General features: G+C 35.3%; 1 protein-coding gene across 2 annotated transcripts in view; it reads left to right on the top strand.

Annotated features, from left to right (window-relative positions):
• The first annotated feature begins 335 nt into the window (after positions 1 to 335).
• The window catches only part of LOC145671382 (uncharacterized), a 31,806-nt gene continuing 12,824 nt past the window's right edge, over positions 336 to 19,317 (top strand). The window contains exons 1-2 of one of the 2 annotated variants that reach the window (XM_081740463.1): positions 336 to 442; positions 6,162 to 6,719. In XM_081740463.1, coding sequence (XP_081596589.1) covers positions 6,316 to 6,719 — 404 coding nt within the window. In that variant the 5' untranslated portion in view covers positions 336 to 442; positions 6,162 to 6,315. Of the gene's footprint in view, positions 454 to 6,161; positions 6,720 to 19,317 lie in introns of both variants that reach the window. The other variant, XM_081740462.1, reaches the window with a different exon arrangement.

The raw sequence follows: 19,317 nt of genomic DNA, 5'->3' as shown, positions 1-19,317 counted from the left end.
AAAAACACTTTCTTGATTTAAACTCCTCGAAAAGGGGGGGGGGGGATGTTAAAGAACTTCACCTTTGTCACTTTCATGTTTCATGTATTACAATCAGGGGTAAAAGTGGATCTGAAAAAGTAGGGGTATGCAGGACGTCACGCCGTCCCCTTGCCTATCTTTGCCCATTGTAATTTTTTAGAAGTGAGGGACACCACAGATATTTTCTGAAAGTGGGTACACGGTGTTCCCCCGCGTTCCCCGACACTTTTACCCCCAATGGTATAAAATAACGAATTCAGCCCTTTTTGTTTCAATTTGGTACTATTTTTCAGCCCACTCCAGAGCTAGGACTGTGGCAACACTGCGTTAGGGTATGTTGATCTGTGGTCCGAGTACCTCTTCAGAAATTCAAGTCAGAGAGAGAAGACAGACCGACGTCTATTACTAATAGTGGTTCAAGGTTTTTTAATAGTACTGAATCTCTATTTCTACATAATTCTAAATTACTTTACAAAATGGTTCCTTTTCATCATCTGTAAATTAGTACTTTGGTAATTTTGTCTGTTCTTTAGCATTGGGGGTCAGCTTTTGCATCTACTTTTTTGCGATATTCTATTCCGATGCGGTTTTTTTATTGTTTCAGATGTTAAATTACGTTACCAACATTAAATTCAGACAGCATTGGAAAGCGAGCGTTAGCGAATGAAGGCGGGTTAGAGCCCTGCATGGCACGTCGCGTTCTATCTTGGTTACCAACAATTCACTTTCTTTTCTCACGTAAATTACTTCCACTTACCTTTCCGTTTTGTATAAATCCGCAACTGCCCTTAAAAAAATATATTCGACACTTTCTTGACTACTTGAACATTACTATCAACTCATTTCTTCCGTAAATCTTTCTACTTTTTGATAGTTCTGGCCTCCCAATACTAAACAATTAGGCCTACCTTTTTAGTGCAAATGGAAATGGAACCTAAAAAATCATAAGTATTATTAGTTATATAAAGTACAGTCAAAGAACTAAATTTTTTAAGCTCCAAATTCTTTAAAACCTAGAATTAAATCATAATATATTGAAATAAAGTAATTAGTCATATGGTTCTTATAATTTGGAAGATAAAGTAAAGAAATGGAAATAAATTACTTCCCGGGAATTTATAGGCCCGGAAAAAACCCTGGAATATATATATTTTTTAAAATCCTTCCTACCGGGAATATTCCCACTGCATCACTAGTTGAGATTGGTTTTTGTTTTTTCAGTGGAGTTTTAATGCTACACATGCGAAAACAATATTTATATGCAAATCGTTAAAGAAACGTAATTTTTCAACAATTAATTCTAGTGATGCTAATGAATATTATGTATGTCAGTTGAGATATTTACACATCATACATTGGATGCCTTTTAGAGGGCAATAAGAGGAAAACCAATGAAAGCATAAAAATTTTTCAAGAATTCTTGCTAGTCTTGTGTTAAATGTAAATTTACACAAAAGAAATTTACATTTCTTAGCTATATATTTGTTACTTAATTTTTTATTCGTTAATGTTTTTGGAGAAGATAAATAATCTGCTAACGTTTATTTATATATATCAGGTGTGTCTTTCCCCTAATGGTCCTTTTTATTGCCTTTCAGAATGTTTTCTGTTGAACCATATGACAATATATTACTTAGCATAAAAACAATTCTTTCAGGAGACGCGTGTAAATACTTTGTTCCTAAAATAATAATAATAATAATACAGTGCAAAACACATCAACGAACTTTTGCTAAGTTCAAGTAAACAAAACTACGAATCTGGTAAAGCCGCCCACCAGCTTAGATGTGGATCTGTAGAAACAGAGTCATCAGTGACTGTATTTACACAAAGCGGTAATATTGAAAGAACGGGACAGAGACATTGACAAGTATCCAGGCCTTTTTGGAGAACTGGTGTTTAGTTGATTGACGCTAGCCTCTTCGGAGAATCGGAAAAATGTTACAGTTTCGCTAATTTCTGAACATTTGGCCCCATGCATCTAATTCTATATTAAAACAATTACATATCGAAATCTAGAAATGCAGAAATTATGTATCATATATCGCTGGAATGTTTGGCCTTTCCTCTTCCTCTGTTTTGGTTTATCATATTTTACAATAGGAGAATATAGCAAAATTGAAAGAGCAATACATATTGCGTAAAATTCTAAAAAAAAAAAAAAAAAGGAAAGAAAAGTTTAACGAGAAATACATGTAAAAAGGAAGAATTTGCACTATATTTTATTTACTGTATTTATTTATAGGAGTTCTTTAAAATCATTGTCAGCATTTTCACTCCATACATGAGAAAATTCGAAGCAGGTTTCTTTAGAAATTGCAAGACAATTCGAAGCAGGTTTCTTTACAATTTGCAACTTTTGTGTGCGTGTGTTTGTGTGTGCAAAATATGTTTTTCTGCACACAGCCTAGCCTAGTAATTTTGTACATATGTGTTAGCAGGTGCTGTGAGGGCTGAGAAAAGTTTCGTGTAAGTTGCATTTTATCTGCTCAGGCGTTTTCACAGCTGCAAGTGTCCTAGACGCCAAAGAATGTAATTACAGCACTCAGATGGAGATACTTCTGCTGGTGTCTACTATCAGTCGCTTTCAAATAATTTTCAAAATTCAAAATGAATAGTTGGATGCTGGTAGTTTTGTTGTACAATATGAAAAAGTTGACTAAAACCATTGAAACATGTTAAATACTTGTGCATGAAAAAGATTACCGGCACTTTTGCTAAATTCTTCTTCCGAATTTGGTAGTATCACATCGTCAGATATATTTTCTCGCAATTTTTGCCGTAAGGCAACATGCCCATCGCCATCTGATAAGAACATCAACAGAAGAGTAAGGAGTATTCGCGCATCATCTAGTAACTAAATTATGATTTATGAAATCAGGAGAATAATCCGATTGCTAACTCCGACATATATGAAGGGAAATATAATAAATTTTGTTTTGAAACACCTTATACGCCAGCCTCCATGTGTTCGTCGGCTTCTTACATATACGTGATTAGCACTCAAAGTGTTAGTATATCATTCGCGTGATTAACTGTAGCAGTGATGCTTTCGGAAAATTTTTCTCTGAGTGTGAAAAAATACTGTGAATGAGCTGATACAGTAGTTAAGTCCTATAGGAAAAATCCTCTGGGGGGATTTCGTACCTCCGGGAGGAGATTTTCACGGTCGTAGAAGATGAGACTTCTTTGATTGTTGTCTGAAACTAGTAGGAGATTGTCTGAAACTATGACCATAAAAGAGAAGCAAATTATTTACTATTGTTTATTTGTAATGTAGAAAAAATTACAGCTCTCTGCATCGAAATAAGAAAAATACCCGCTTAACTCGTTACTTAAGAATAAGAATAAGAATAAGAATTATTTATTGTCGTTAAACAACATGATGTTGTAATAGACAACGTCAAAATTTAAGTTTGCGTACATATAATATTTACAATTTTAATTAATCCATACAATATTTTATATTTTACCTGGTACCACTTTTCTATTCTAATACTGAAATTTCTTCCGTAAATTCTGAAATACTATATATACACTTTTCTAAGAGCCACTTTTTACAAAAACATTTAAAATTTTTAATCTCCATTTCTCTCACTCTAGGTGGCAATAGATTATACAATTTCATCCCTATATATTTATAACTATTTTGAGTTTTGCACAGCCGTACATGGGGAATATTTATTTCATTTTTGCGCCTTGTATTGTGTGAATGAACACTACTTCGAGTAACATAATTTGTACAGTTTTCTTTGATATAAATAAGGCACGATAATATGTACAAGGACGGGATGGTCATTATTTCAAAATCTTTGAAAAAATGTCTACATGATTCTCTCTCTGGAATTCCTGTTATCGTTCTTATCGCTCTTTTTTGCCACTTAAATACTGTTTGTGCTCCGGAAGAATTACCCCATAATAGTATGCCATACGACAGATGAGAGTGAAAGAAAGCATAATATGCAGTGATTAATAGACTTTTACTTACAGATATTTTCAATTTACGTAACACATATACTGCCCTTGATAATTTTTTACAAAGTTGCATAGTATGCACATTCCAGTTTAATTTCGTATCTAAGTATATCCCTAATAGATTAACTGAGGAGCATTCTTTTGTATCAGTTGTGGAGCTGCTGAGATGAAAGTATAACTTCTCTGTTTTATTATGGTTCAAATTTAATTTATTGTGAAACAGCCAATCAGTAGATTTATCTATTGCTTTATTATTTTTCGTGTGTATTGCGTTGATATTATTATCTTTCGTTATAAATGTAGTGTCATCGGCATACATAACAGTGGTTTCTAATAAGTAGTCAGGTAAATCGTTAATGTATACCAGAAATAGAAAAGGTCCAATGACACTTCCCTGTGGCACTCCTGTTAATATTTCAAGTACGTTTGACTGTTTATTTTGTACACACACAACTTGTTTTCTACTTTCTAGATAAGACCTGATCAATAAGAGCTCAGTTCCTCTGATCCCATAATACTGTAATTTCTGAATCAATATTTCATGTGAAACAGTATCAAAAGCCTTACTTAAATCTAATAATGTTGCGCAAGCGAATGAACTGTTTTCAAAGGCATCAATTACCTCAGATACAACTTTTTCAACAGCTTTAGTTGTGGACATACCTTTCCGAAACCCATATTGTGCACAGTTAATGAGATTGTTATTTTCAAAGTACAGAGTTAGTTGTTCTTTCATGCAATGTTCAATAATTTTTGATACAATTGGTACGAGAGATATTGGTCTGTAGTTGCTGGGACAGTTTTTGTCCCCTTTTTTATGTATGGGAATAGTAACCGCAATCTTAAGACAATCTGGGAACACTCCTTCTACTAGTATCCAATTAATTAAGAGTGTAAGGGGTTCCACTATTACGTCTATAATATTTTTAATTGTACTATTAGTAAACCCATAATAATCCTCGCTACCAGATGTCTTAAACTTACGAACCACTGACAAATTAGTATGAACAAGCATTTTTTAAAGTATTATTTTTTAATTAAGTACAAAAGTAACAGATTTCTCTAATCTTTTTATTTTACTTTAATTTTCAAAAATATGTCATTTGTCGTCAGCATAAATACCGATAAGACTGTTTGGTGTTAAGATCTGGTGATATTGACGTAGGTGTTTTAAATATCGAGAAACATCATTACATTCCAGAACAAAAATACCATGAAAGCGGATTTTTTTTTAAATGAAAAGTTAACCTTCATATAGGATATATCGTATACCTATGCACGTAATACGTTTGTTCTTTCGTTAATTTAAGGTAGTTATGTACTCAACAATAAAAAGATTAAGTGAGTATATATCCCATTTCATTCTTATATTAGAGCCTGCTAAATGTTTTTGGCAGATTATGTGGCTTCTACGTGCAAAGCCAATTCATTTTTGATTAGAACCTATGTTATTAGTCTCAGTCACTATCGAGTAGGTCCATGTTTCGTATGACATTAGTACTTAAATGAACACTAAACACCTATACAAACTCAAAATTGCTATCAGTATGTGCATTTGAATAAAAACAAAAGACTGGAGAGAACAACTAAATCTGTCTTTAAAATATTACAGTACATCTTAAAAATGTTATCCATTCTTAAATGGAAAATATGTATATCATTGCTTTTCATATTTTATTTAAGAAATATAAGCTAGTAATGAAGAGAGGAAATTTAGTTTTTGGTGTTTTCTATCCTCATGTAACACTGATCATACATTTGAATTCTTAACTTTTTGATTAAAACAGAAAAAAGAGAATAATACTTTGATAAAATAAACTTATGTACAACAAAAATATTTTTTCATGTCCAAGAAAGATAATATACGCCTATAATATACTTGTATCTAAAGTAGAAGAAACAATAGATCAGGTTATGCTTTAACAAGTTAGAAAATAATGAAAAAAAAAAAGATATTGATCACTATTTAAGTAATTGATATTTTGGTATTAATAGTTGCAAAATTTAAAATATATTAAAATACTGATTTCAGTACCTTCCTTAGTCTGATCCCAAACCAGTTCACCCACTAACTCAGCTTCACCTGATGTGGCACTTACCGTTGCCTTCTACCTGCCCGCTCGTAATTTTCGAAAAACTAATATTATTTTTCATATTATTTGCAGATTTGTTTGCTTTTCGTGAACGCTAATTTCTGAAGGTTTCAAATCTCCAACGTGAATAGTTTTTGTGTTAGCGAAATACCTTTTTTTTTATTATTCCAACTTTCATTCTAATAAAATTGAAATTAAAACAGAAAACGTTCGTATTAAAAGGGAAATGAAAAGAGAAAACGAGTCATTTGAAGAATGTAATTATAAATTATATACTAATGACACTAAGGATCATAAAGACCCTCTTGCAATACGTGTGGAATATAAGAAAGGAGAAAGTGCAACGGGAGGAGAGAATATTGGTTCAGAAAGGTATGAGGATGAAGCAATATCAGATTGGAAACTAACTTCAAAAGCAATATGTTTGGTGAAGCGTTTATCAACAGCTGAAGTACTTGTAGATGTCAAACGTTGTCAGAGTAACATCAAATCAAAATCCTCTGATTTTACACACAACACGGAAGAGTTAAGGAATCTCATGTGTGCCACTGTTGGAGATAAGAACGATCACGAAGAGGACGTTGAAGGAAATGATAATCGAGAAGCAATTAGCAATGCTCGGACCCTCAGGTATGTTCACATGCGTTTATTTAATCAGAGTTATGTTTTTTTGTAAGTGTTTCTTTTCAACATTTGCAAAACTTCATTAAATATTCTTTTCTATCTTACGTGAAAAGTACTTAATTAAATCGCAATTAATGGAACACATAAAGGACTCAACCTAGTGCTTAGCTTTGTAAAAGGCGAGACTTTCCTGCAGCCAAATAAATATGGAATCGTAACAGTAAATTGCAGCAAACATCCTCCTTACACCGAGCCTTGAGGGTTAAGATTGAATACTGACACGTTCCAGAGAAAGCCAAGTGTGATAATTCTTATAAACGGTTTCTAGTAAGTAAACAGATCACTCAGTAATACTTCAAAGAAAATTAAGATACTGTCATACCTCAAGACTGCTTAATGAGAGTCTTGTTACACTAACAAGGGACATGTTTCGGTTCGAACGCGAGGATCAACATGAAACTTGGTAGACATATACAGGATTAAGTACTGACCACTGTAGGGGGGCATTCCCGTGTAAAATTCGTTTTCTGCCGACAGCGCCACCTATTCTTCGAAACACTAGTAGTTAGATTACGAGTTGTAGGCGCTGAGTGAAGATCAGTCAGGTACGTCAGTGTGTGGTAGTAAACTCAAATTAGTATTAGGTATAATAGTCAGTGTGGAAAAATGGAGCGGGCTGTTGGCATTAACCCCTTCCCTGTAGGTGATCTCTTAAAAAAGCAAACTAAGGCGAAAATTTAAGGATCAGACGTCAGTAGGAGTGAAAGATGAGTCATTTGAGACATTTTTGTGCAATTTAATTATTAGTGAATACGAAAATCAATTAGAAATGATACACAAATCGACGCTCTACAGATATTATGAAGAAAATGGCAGGGCACAATAAGACATCAATGATAGCAGTTCAGAGCGGGAACAAGACAGTAGTCAAAGCGAATAGGACGTATCTCCAGACGTGAACTGAAAAGTACTTTAAAAAAAAAAAGTTTACGGAAGAGGAAATTCGGAGTATCTACAAAGATTATCATGAAAAATGATACAACTCGTATTGGAAGCTTCTGAAATGACATAAGAAACTTATTTCGTTAAGTAGCTGCAAACTTATTTTGCATTATGGATACGTGCTGCCTACGAACTTTGCTTCATTCAAGGGGCATCGGGGAATGAAACTCCAAACAGTGAAATGTGAAGTCATCAGAGAGCATGGAGTATCAGTAGACTATTGCCATTGGACTTTCCAAGCGGCAAAAGAAATTGGTTTATCGGAGTTCAAAGTCTCGCCGACTTTCATTGAAAATCTTTAGAAACAAGCAAGAGTTACTTTACGAATGATTCATAATGTCTGTAGAATGTCTATGTGTGTATCATTTCTGATTGATTTTCGTACTCACTGATAATTACATTGCACAAGAATGTCGCAAATGACTCATCTTGCACTCCAACTGACGTCTGACCCTTAAATTTGCGCCTTAGTTTGCCTTTTAAGAGTTCAACTACATGAAAGCAGTTAATACCAACAGACCGCCCCATTTTTCCACACTGACTACCACACCTAATACTAATTCGAGCTTACTATCACACACTGACGCACCTGACGCGTAATCTAACTGCTAGGATTTCAAGGACAGGTGGCGCTGTCGGCGAAAAACGAATTTTACACGGGAATGACTCCCCCTACAGTGGTCAGTACTTAGTCCTGTATATGTCTACCAGGTTTAATGTTGATCCTTACGTTCGAACTGAAACATGTCCCTTGTGAGTATAACAGAAGGTATGCGTGTTTAGTGGACAGAATATTGGGTAATATACGTTTTCTATTGTAGAGAACGGTACTGCATTGGCTTATTTACAGCTTTCCACTCTCACTGAAAATATTTTCATTTTCAAAAGTTAAAGGTTTTGCATTTATTTTATCGGGTTCTGAAACTGTAACAGTATTTTATACACAGAACACCCTAGTAAATAAGAATGCCAAATACGGTTTGCATGAAGAAATTATCAATTTTTTTTAATGTTTCTAACGTTAGAGAATATTTCGCATATTGTGATTTTTGTAATATTGATGTAAGCTGTATGACGAACGAACTCCTAGAAATTCAGGTTTTGTAAACAGTTTATTTTAATATTTATCTTATCTTCAGTGATAAAGCTTCGTGTCTCAGAAGTCTATATTTAATGATGGCAATGTTGTCATATGTCCTTGTACGTTAGCAAATTTTATAGATAGAAGGACTTTTCTTGCTACTTTTGTGTGATACTTGCCGACAAAATAATCTCAAAAGTTGTTTCATGTGTTATTTCATCGCTGACCTTGTTAAGATGGCCATGGTGGCTCACTAAGTAGAATGATCACCTCTGCTATGGGGCCCGAGGTTTTATCCGAAATTCCACATGGATTTTGAGGTGTACGAGCACCGTTTGCTTGGGTTGGGAAGGTGGATCATACTGGTTGGGAAGAGTCATAGTAGTTCATAGAGGATTGAATTAAATAGTGGGCTTAGTAAATCGTGGTGTGAGGTGAGCAGAGTAATACAAGTGAAGTTCTTATTGACCCTCACCGTCTGGGAAACACACATCACTTAAATAATCCAGGGCCTTTCGTGGCATACAAACTAAGGTATATTTAAAGAAATATGACTTAAAAGACTAAAGAATAAATGTTGCATGTATATTACGCACAAATTTAAATTAATAAATTAGTTGACTAAACATCTCTTTCGCACAGAGCTTCTATAAATGACAATTCGGTGAATTAATTAGTAGCTAAATGAATGTTTAAGACGTCTATATTTAATACATTACTAACCTTATTCTTTCCAGCCGTGATGAGTAATTAATGTTAAGAGTACATAGTGAACTTCACTATTGGAAAGCTTACTATTATTATTATTATTACTATTATTAAGTATTCTGCTTTCGGCAGGTAGTTGGACTGATGTTATTTTTATTTTTATTTTTTATTTTATTTTATTTATTTTATTTTTTTATTATTATTTTTTTGAAGGTTTGAGCCTGGAAATGTTTCAGGTTTTTCGATCTTCAGCCTCCTCTTTTACTTCGAAATATTTCCTTGTGTTTTCCAAATCATCGATCACATGTGTTCTTCCTACTTCTTAGCTTCATTTCATTTCTTCCTTTATGGCAGTACGAAAAAGGCAATTTCGTCGCAAGATGTGTCTTACTGGCCTTTTTGCGAAGGGTACTGGCGAATTGTGCTAAATTTAGAGCGTGTTTTCTACGTTTAATTAGCTGTTATTTTACTTGCGGTAGAAATTATTTAGAATTTGAAATGTTATTTTCGCGCAACTTTGCATACAAAACTCGGCCATTACGCAAAAATGCAATAAATTGTACTCTAGTTTAGTCTGTAATTTGTATTTCTGTGAATCACAGTTGTAATAATATGTTTATTGCTAAAGGATTTTGGGTTTTCAAATGTTTAGTGTCAAAATTTCAATTCTAAAGATAAAGAAGTTCTGTAAATAGTAATAAACACATATTCCTCCATTAGTTTACCTACCTCTTCTCTTTCATTCTATTCTTTTTGGCGCTATGCCAAAGATTTTAACTTAATGAACTTCTCTATGATATTATTATTAAAAGTAATAGTAGTAATATTACCCATATCGATATCTGTAACGGTATTGGTCTCCGCTGGTTAGCGTGTATCTTCTGAACACATTTGGTATGAGATCAACTTCTTTGCGTGCCTCCAGGTAAAGTTTGAGTTTTCTTGACTCGACACTTTTCTACCACGGAACTTCTCACTTTTTCACATGTATAAAACTTCTTACTTATTCAGTAGTAAGCGGACAAAAGAAAGTATGAAAATGCCTTATTGACTTACAGAGAGTTTAAGGCGAACACGTGTTGACTTTTGATCCCAATTCTGCATAATTATATCATAAGATATATGAATAAGTGTGTATCAATGGATGCAGAAATCGTTTATATCTCTACGGTAGCAAATAAGACAAAATAATTCTAAGCATCTGAGTAAGACACGCCCCATCTTCTTCCTATTTTGTCCAAAATTTGAACCAATTCAACGCTGAAGCGCATATCAGTTGTTTCATAATAGTTCAAAAGTTATTTGCATACTGTCAGCTATAAAGCTAAAGTGTGAATGTACGTTGCAAGACAGGCTAAGTGTCTTGTAAACTTATCTTCCATTGCTGCCTCATTTGTAATTCTTCCCTGGATTCGATTTAACTGGCAATAATTATACTTCATCCTTCATACTAAAGGGAAAAGTAAGAAGTTCTATCGCTTCTGTGAAGATATGTGTTCAGTTAGCCCTTACATCTTGAGTTGAATGCGAATGAATGTATGGCGAACGTAAGTTGTTGATGTGGATATCCAACATACTGCCTAGTTGTGGCAGTTGAGTTACACCGTGAACTTGGGTAAGGAGAAAGTGAACATGGTACCACCACAAAGCATCATAAGGGCGTGTATGCTGTACGAGTTCACAGTGGGGTCAAACACTGCTGCAGCGGGGCGGAAGAGATGCCAGGCCTTTGGTGAGGGTGTCTTGTGTACGCAGACAGTGTATCTGTGGTTTAACAAGTTAAAGAACGGTGACGATTGTATTATTGTTTATCTTATGCTAACACGGAATTTCTGATGAGATATATTCATTCAATTTTAATAAAGTAGATTCCTCATGTATTCTTGTATGCTAATGTCAAATTCCGAATGAAGTCACTTTCAAATCCACTTGTAGATCAATTTTTCGTTATTTTTGAGTCGTAATTAGCACTGTTCGATGTACTTTTTTTAAAAATGTATATATGTATTTTCATATATGTTATATATGAAAGAATTGTTCTAGGTTATCTGTGACTCCTTGTCTAATTTCAGACTCATTCCTATTTTTCGGTTTTATTTATGGTTATTTTATCTCTAAAGACAAAGCAGTATTTCATCTTTGGGTTGATTTTAGGGGTGATCAGAATATAATATCTCCCTGGAGAAAGGATAGTTCCACAGAAATCGTATCTCAGATAGGTCCGTATGTGATACAAGTATTTGTGCATGACCACTTTTCAGTCTCCGTGAATTTAAACTCATGCTAAAGTATCTGTACGGAAATCTTCAGTGGTTCTCCCCTCTTAACCCCATTCCAATGTAGCTGACCTTGGACATATACTACATTTGGAATGTCACTATTTATATCAGTGATCCCGAAAACTATGTATTCGACATCATTGTAGGATGTTTACGATTGTTTCTGCCTGTCACTCTCCCACTCTGACCTCCACGCCAACCAAGGCTTAACTTGGACTTAAGCAGAATCGACAGTGTAGCTATTCAAGTTTGCAAGCTTGAAAACTATGAATTCGAGACTAATATCGTTTGTATTTGACTACATTTACTGGTCACCTTCCCTCATTTGCAGGGATGGTTTTAGTGTCTTCACTTTACAACTATTTAGAAATTTCAACTCTTTTAATTATACCAATAAATCACGATCTGAAAAACAACTGTGTGGGTAATTTTTTCGGAGAGGAATTCGTTAACTACTTTTCCTAACGAGTGGTACTTCAAGGAAAAAATTAGAATATGCAACGTAAGGAAATAATTTTTGTGTATTGTACGGTATATACCATCGACTAGTTCAGTATGTCATGCACGTTTATTGAATTGCGAATGATATGCCAAAACTGAAGTTGATGATTTTTGTATTAAAATTCTTGACATACAGTGTGATCGAGCTACTTTCACAATGTTATACAAGACAAACTAATATGAGATTGACATGAATCAACACTACACAATCTTTTCTTATTTGGTAGTGATCTCATTTAAATTTTAGTTAATCCTGTGTGCACATTGTTTTCTTTTCAACCTGGAGGAGTGGCATGAAAGTAAACGAGATTAGTTACAAGATTTGATGATCCATACAGCTTTTTTGACCAAGCACTGTAAAACTACGTATACTCGGGTGAATATACTTGTACTGATTTATGGTTGGGACAGCTGAAGAAATATAGAAGCTGCCTTCTGGTGCTCTTCTCGCGGAAATTTCAGCGCCTGAGCACTAAGCTGCGAACAGATCCACTCGAAGATACACAAATTATCCTTGGCTTGCTGTACTTGTAAAATCTCACGGCCAAGTTTGCTTTCAGTGTTTGGAGTCATTCTCCAATTTCTTGATTACAAGCGGATATGCAGTACACAATTATTGGTATTCAGTGTTATCCTTAAGTATAACATTGCGTTGGTGAACGCAAACGGCTTCTGCAGCAATGGGCAACCGAAGTGCCATGTACAATTGAGTACCTTGACACTGGGAGGCTACTGCATTGAGTCTATACGAACAGATTGGTGCAGAAATGCTTACGTGTAGTTCGGCGAGGCTGTCGTCCTAAGGAGTCCAGGAAGACTAGTTAAGGCTGTTGCTGTCATTATGAATTCACGGCGGTTGCCGACTTATGATTGGAATAGCCGGTCAGATGATGCCATGAAGGGTTCAAAATTTGCTCGTAGGTATGTTCCCGTTAAAGCCGCTTACTTCATTGCAATCAAAACGCTCTCACATATTGAAACAGAGCTTCCATTGTTTGAAATACATACTTATTATGTTATTGTTTGGCACTAGAATGACAGCGACGAAAGAGACTCGAGGTACAGTCAAACAATGTCAAACGAATTTCAACTGAATGAAACTTTAAAATTAAATTTCTTATTTCCGAGGCCCCCAAATGACGGTCCTAATGCGGTTGAGCGCCTGGCGTCTGCACAGGCAAATATTGTACCAATGTTTAACGAGATCGTTTATACAGAGAAAAAAGTATTTTCCAGTGCAAACGTCGAGCCAAAACGTGTTTATTGCTCCAACCCCTGGCGAAAGGTAATTTTTTGAATGTTTCCTCTTCAGGTCGAATGGGACATGTAGCAATCCTCTGCTCAGAACGAATACGCAAAGCTGCAAATTTCAGTGGATTCTACAGGATTTCTGGTCGCCTAAACGCTCACAGGTACGTGGAACATCTGGACGAAACGGTTCCGTGAAAAAAGCACGTAGTTAGCGGCATATTAAATTTGCAGCAGGATAGTAGCTCGATACACAATTCAAATGGAGATCAGACATGGTTGCCTTCAGTCTGGTGGATTTAATGGCACGGCGTATGGCAGCTGTGATCGTGTCACAAGGGAACTATACACCAGAGATGGGCATTTGTGCTAACCCTCACTCACCGTTACCCTCAGTTGACTCCCTCACCCTCAGCCACCCTTACCCTCAATCGATTCCCTCAGTCACCTTCAGCCACTCTCAACCTCAGTTGACTCCCTCATCCTCAGCCACCTTCACCCTCAATCGACCCCCTCGCACATCCTCAGCCACCCTCACCCTCAATCGATCCCCTCACACACCCTCAGCCATCCTCCCCTTCACACTGACAGTTACTTTCATGTACTAAATAAAAATAAGTAAGGGTAAATATGATTCTCATTAAAGTGATTGAAATTTATATGTTATATCTACCGTATATAGGGTTATGGCATAATATATCAAACACTTAAGGACATTCCTATGAATATTTAATCATTAGTTTCTATCGGTGAGAAACAGGCACTGTTTGAGCGATAAAACTGTAAAGGTGTTATTTATTGGCTCAAAACCAGACCTTATGACAATGATAATTATCAGTTTTGAAATTTGAAGAACATTTAAATAGCAAACTTGTTTTACTTCTTGTATCGAACGCGTTGTGCTATATATTGATCAATGAGGTTTTAATTATCGAACAGGGTGTTTTAAATATTGAACAGCGGGGTTTAAATATCGAACAGAATATTTTATTTTTAAACAAGTTCATTTTAAGTATCACTTTAAGGATAATATGGATATAGTTACATTGTAAACACATTGCAATAATTCTAGAATATAAACTAAGATAGCAGATGCAACGTGAAATACATATTAAAATGTTGTAAGCTACAGAATGTTTGTTTCATCTCTTCAGCACAGAGAGGAGCATTTTACGTTAACCCTTTTTGTTGTCTTTCTTCTTCTTCAGTTCTTCCCGATATTCCTTGGAAGATATTGCATACATTTTCTTCAGACTAAATTGATTGGGTTTCTCCGTGGCTTCAGGAAGTTTTTGAGAAACTTGAAAAATCATCACTACTACTTGATGACGCGAGCATAATAATTCCGAAACAATCGCATCTTGATGCAATAATTTTGACTGGTGAATATTTAGTCCAGTTTTCGAAATGACGGAACCTAGAAGATCCTTCTTGGGTGAAGGTGCGCACATACTTAAGCGTTCATTATTCCATGTAAATTCACGATTATCACTTTCTTACTTTTCGTTTTCTCCTTCTGAGCTTGAATCATTTGTGCTTTAGTTTTTATCAGCCAATTCGGTTTCATGTGTCACATTATACCTGGTTTTAATACTTTTCCAATAAGCATTCAAATCTGAATCACCATCGCTCTGCTCCTCTTCGTCACGTTTTAGTTTGTCACGGAACTTATTAAGAATACGAGGAGGCATGGATTCTTCCAGATCATCAAGCACGAACTTCAGTTTCTGATGAGGAGTAGGGAATGGTTGTTGAGAAGATTAGTATTTTACTCACTCTCTTGCTGTGGTTTTCCCACTGGGGTCTTTAGAATATCAGCAACACACTTGCCGTAGTCCACAGCAGCAGGACTCAATGGTTAAAGACCACACTTACAAAATGCACTTTTTACAATTTCTGGTTTGACGGCATCATCCCAAACTTTCTTCAATATGGGTGCAAAATTTATCTTCGTTACCGATTCTACGAGAGTTTTAATTTTGTCGTCCTAAGGAGCATTCAGTGCTCGTTTCAGAGGGGAAAATACTCCTACGTCTGCTGGTCGCAGAAGATGAGTGACATTGGGGAAAAGACAATACACCAGTATTCGATGATCATAGCAATGTTCACTGACTTGAAGTGAAGATGATTCCTGTGCCCATCGAGAAAGATACAATAGGAAGTGTGATTTTCTGTCTCTAGTCACGGACTAAACCGTTGGAGGTAAGTCAAAAATGTTGTAGTCTTCATTCAGCCAGTTTCTGTTTTCTCGTAGATCCATAGCTCAGGTACATTATTCTTCATAATGTGCTTAAGTCGTGTGTTGCTGTAGATTATCATGGTTTGGGCGCAACGCTCGTCAGCACAGAAATTGTCAAGTACTGTTATGCCCTCTTTTTCTTTCGATGATGCTGTGACTTGAAGCTGCACTTCTCTCACACTAAGGTACTTTCCTGAAACCATGTGGAATAGAAAGTTTGTTTCGTCTGCGTTGAGGATCCTTCTTGGATATTCAGTAATTGGACTTAATCTCTCAGATTCAAGATAGCTCTAAAGTTCAGCAAACCAGCTGCGTATTCTCTCTTCCAAAACTGCAGCCCTCCCCTTGCTAATAGTTCCAGCCTTCTTCTGAGACAGGCAAGGATGTCGTCCCATAAAACATCTGAACTAAATTTTCCCTGGTCTACCATGCTTGAACGATGCGCTTCTTCCTAAACACTACAATTTCCTGAAGAGTGTCCACTAAATTACTTTTCTTTAATAGAAATCCTCTCTTTGCCATGTTGATTACCCATTCAAAAATGCCCTCTTCTTCTCGTGGGCTCAGGAAGGCCTTCCCGCCAAGAGCAATCTCAGTATTCTGAAGCCAAGATAATTTATCATTTAAAGTTGTTATAGGAACCTGGAAGGTTCTCGATGCCTGCCTTTGGGACATCATACCGGACCTCACCTGCTGAACAGCTTGTCAAGGCAGATAACGAATACGGGAATGGTTTCATTTTATGACAGGTTTGATTCTGGTTTTTGGGACACCTTCCTTGTTGGAGTTCTTAATTTTGCCCATTGTCAAATTCTGAGCAGTAGTTAAGAATACTCAACAAAAAATGTAAAGAAGTACTTATGATTAATTTCAACTGTGTTTACTAGTCCATACATTGAGGGAAAGAGCCCGGGTCAAAAGTGTGAAATAATGCGATCAGCAGGACGTAAGACCTCGGTTAGATAGGTTCTCTATGACGAAATATTACTAAAAATGGTAAATCTAAATATTTTTATAACGTTTTGAACCCAAGAACTATCAGATACAAGGTGGATAGCTTACAATTCGGTGTAAAACCCGGTATTCAGTGCCAAAGAAACCAACAACTTAGTTAAACTAATATTCAAATCACCAATAGCCCTTCCATTTACTATAATGTTCGATATAAAAGAACACGTTTCCTTAAAGGAACCTCTTTTATCGAACGGCATTTCGATATTACGAAGTGGGTATCGAATATCGAACACCATTTTCTTTTCTCGTCAAATAAGATGATAGCTAAAAGGTAACATTATAACAAATAAATATACATATATTGATATTAACACATCGTATTATTAACACGATACCTTATAATGACACCATCACACATGGCAAAAAGTATTATTACTGCGGTGCTGCACTTTACAAAAAATATAGGGTTTTCTCCAATCTCCCACCAAAACCATAGATTAGGAAACTTTTTCGCGTTCGCTAATATCGAAACGTATCGACCTGTTGATTGTTATAAGACGAGGTTTCGAAGGGTGTGTTCACAAATTTCAGATAGTGTGCAATGTTTTTGGTATTCTTATTTCTTAATGAAATAACCAAGGTGTTCGATATTTAGGGGGCGTTCGATATTTACTGCCATTACCCTAATTATTTATATCCTATATGTATATATATATAATGCACCAAGCCTTTCTTATATATATCTTACGACCCCGCAATAGTGATCCCAATCATGCCCCACATCTTCTAACTCGATCAGATGACCTTTTTCCCCTTAACATTGAAACAAGAAAACTAATTTTTAATAGTATGACTTGTCTCAAGAGCAGCCTCTACTTTTAATTATGTGCTTGAGAACAAATTGTTCTGCTAGAATACATAAATATGAACATTTCTTAATTTAATTCGAATTTAAGAATAGAACATTTGAAAGCGCGAGTTGATTATAGCATGTATTGTGCTAAAACAACAACAATTAAAGTGAATGAAAGCTCAAGTAAGATGTTTGTGAATATGAAATTTACGTCATAGCCCTACTTTTAGTGTAGAAGTTAAGCGTAATACTTTTGAGAATGGCAAGCATAGTATGGTTGTAGTTTTCGATTTATCTATACGTTTCTTTAAGTATATAAAAGCCGGTTATACATTAAGTTGAATAGTATAACGGAAAAATAGTACATTATATAAAATGAGTTAATATAAAGGACTCCATTAACCCTAGACTACGCAAGGTATTTTCCTCCGTAATCTACGCAAGATGAGCCTCTGAGGCTCATGGTAATTTTTATAATTATTTTAGTACGTATTTTCGTTTTTTAAAGAATAATGTTAACTTTTCATTGTAATCTTTACAATGATAATTATAATACATTGATAATATAATGCATTGATACATTGATAATATAATGATACATAATTACATTTTCAATCTACATTATAACACATTTTCTAATGTATTACCCTATTTGAGGAACCTTTACATATGTGACACAATACTAGAATAATGTTAGTTTTGATCATTGTGTCAAGGTTACACATTTCAAATTTGGAGTGATGCACACTTGATAGTAGTTGAGTTGATTTTGAGTTTATCGTCCCGTTCAGCAGCGAGGCTATATGAGACGTGGACCTACTGATTAACGTGGAATCCGAACCACATGAGCTCCCGCCGGGCACACTTGATAGTAACACTACGGACGTTTTATTTTGAGGCACATAGGAAACAAGTATGAATTATCTTGTGAAACCGAAGATTAAAATTTTCTTTCTATCGGTTTTTATTTCTTGAAACTCTTGTATAAATGTATTATTTTCTTTCAGTGCCTATAATGGTCAGACCATTTTGTAATAATTTACTTGCTAGCTGAAGACACGTGAAAGTTATCACAAGCAACATTCCTTTTTCTACCATGAAACAGTTCTACTAAACCCGCTACAACATATTGAGCCACATTACATTTCCTCTCTTCTTTCTTATTTTTCCGATCTTCAGGATTTCAATGGATACACTGTCTTAGAATTATAACTCCCCAAAAATTTATTCCATATTTGGCTGGCTTCGACCTTATATAGTGTCGAAACCCACATTTTCCTCTGGATCGAACTAGTTTATCGTCAACTATGAGATTATCTCCGGTTAGATAAAAAAGGTGCTTCCCTAGGTTAACATTTACAATCTCCAACAAAACTCTGGAGGCTGCAAATTCATCTTTTTCTCTTCTTACACTTCTGGTTTCTGCATCAACAAACCTCAAGTATATCATGAGTTCAACGAATCTTTTGAGTTCTTTGTTGCTCGAAATATAGGTCGTCCATATAAGCGACTCCATAATATCCTTGTACTCGAGTAATTACTTTTTACCTGTTCAGCCGCGATAAGCAGCCCAACGAAAAGTCTTATTTCTGAATAATCACATCGCTTCCAATGAACTGGAGGACTTTTCGAAGCACAAACTTTCTCAGCCATAGCATTTGAATATTTCACTATTATATTTATGACACCGTCCGAAAGGTACAGTTCAAAAGAATCATCCGGAGTTTCAACAAATTTGA

Source organism: Thermobia domestica, chromosome 15, assembly GCF_964235325.1.
Source record: "Thermobia domestica chromosome 15, izTheDome1.hap1.1, whole genome shotgun sequence".
NCBI lineage: Eukaryota > Metazoa > Arthropoda > Insecta > Zygentoma > Lepismatidae > Thermobia > Thermobia domestica.
The sequence above is the reverse complement of the archived record's forward strand: the minus strand, read 5'-3'. Positions and strand labels throughout refer to the sequence as shown.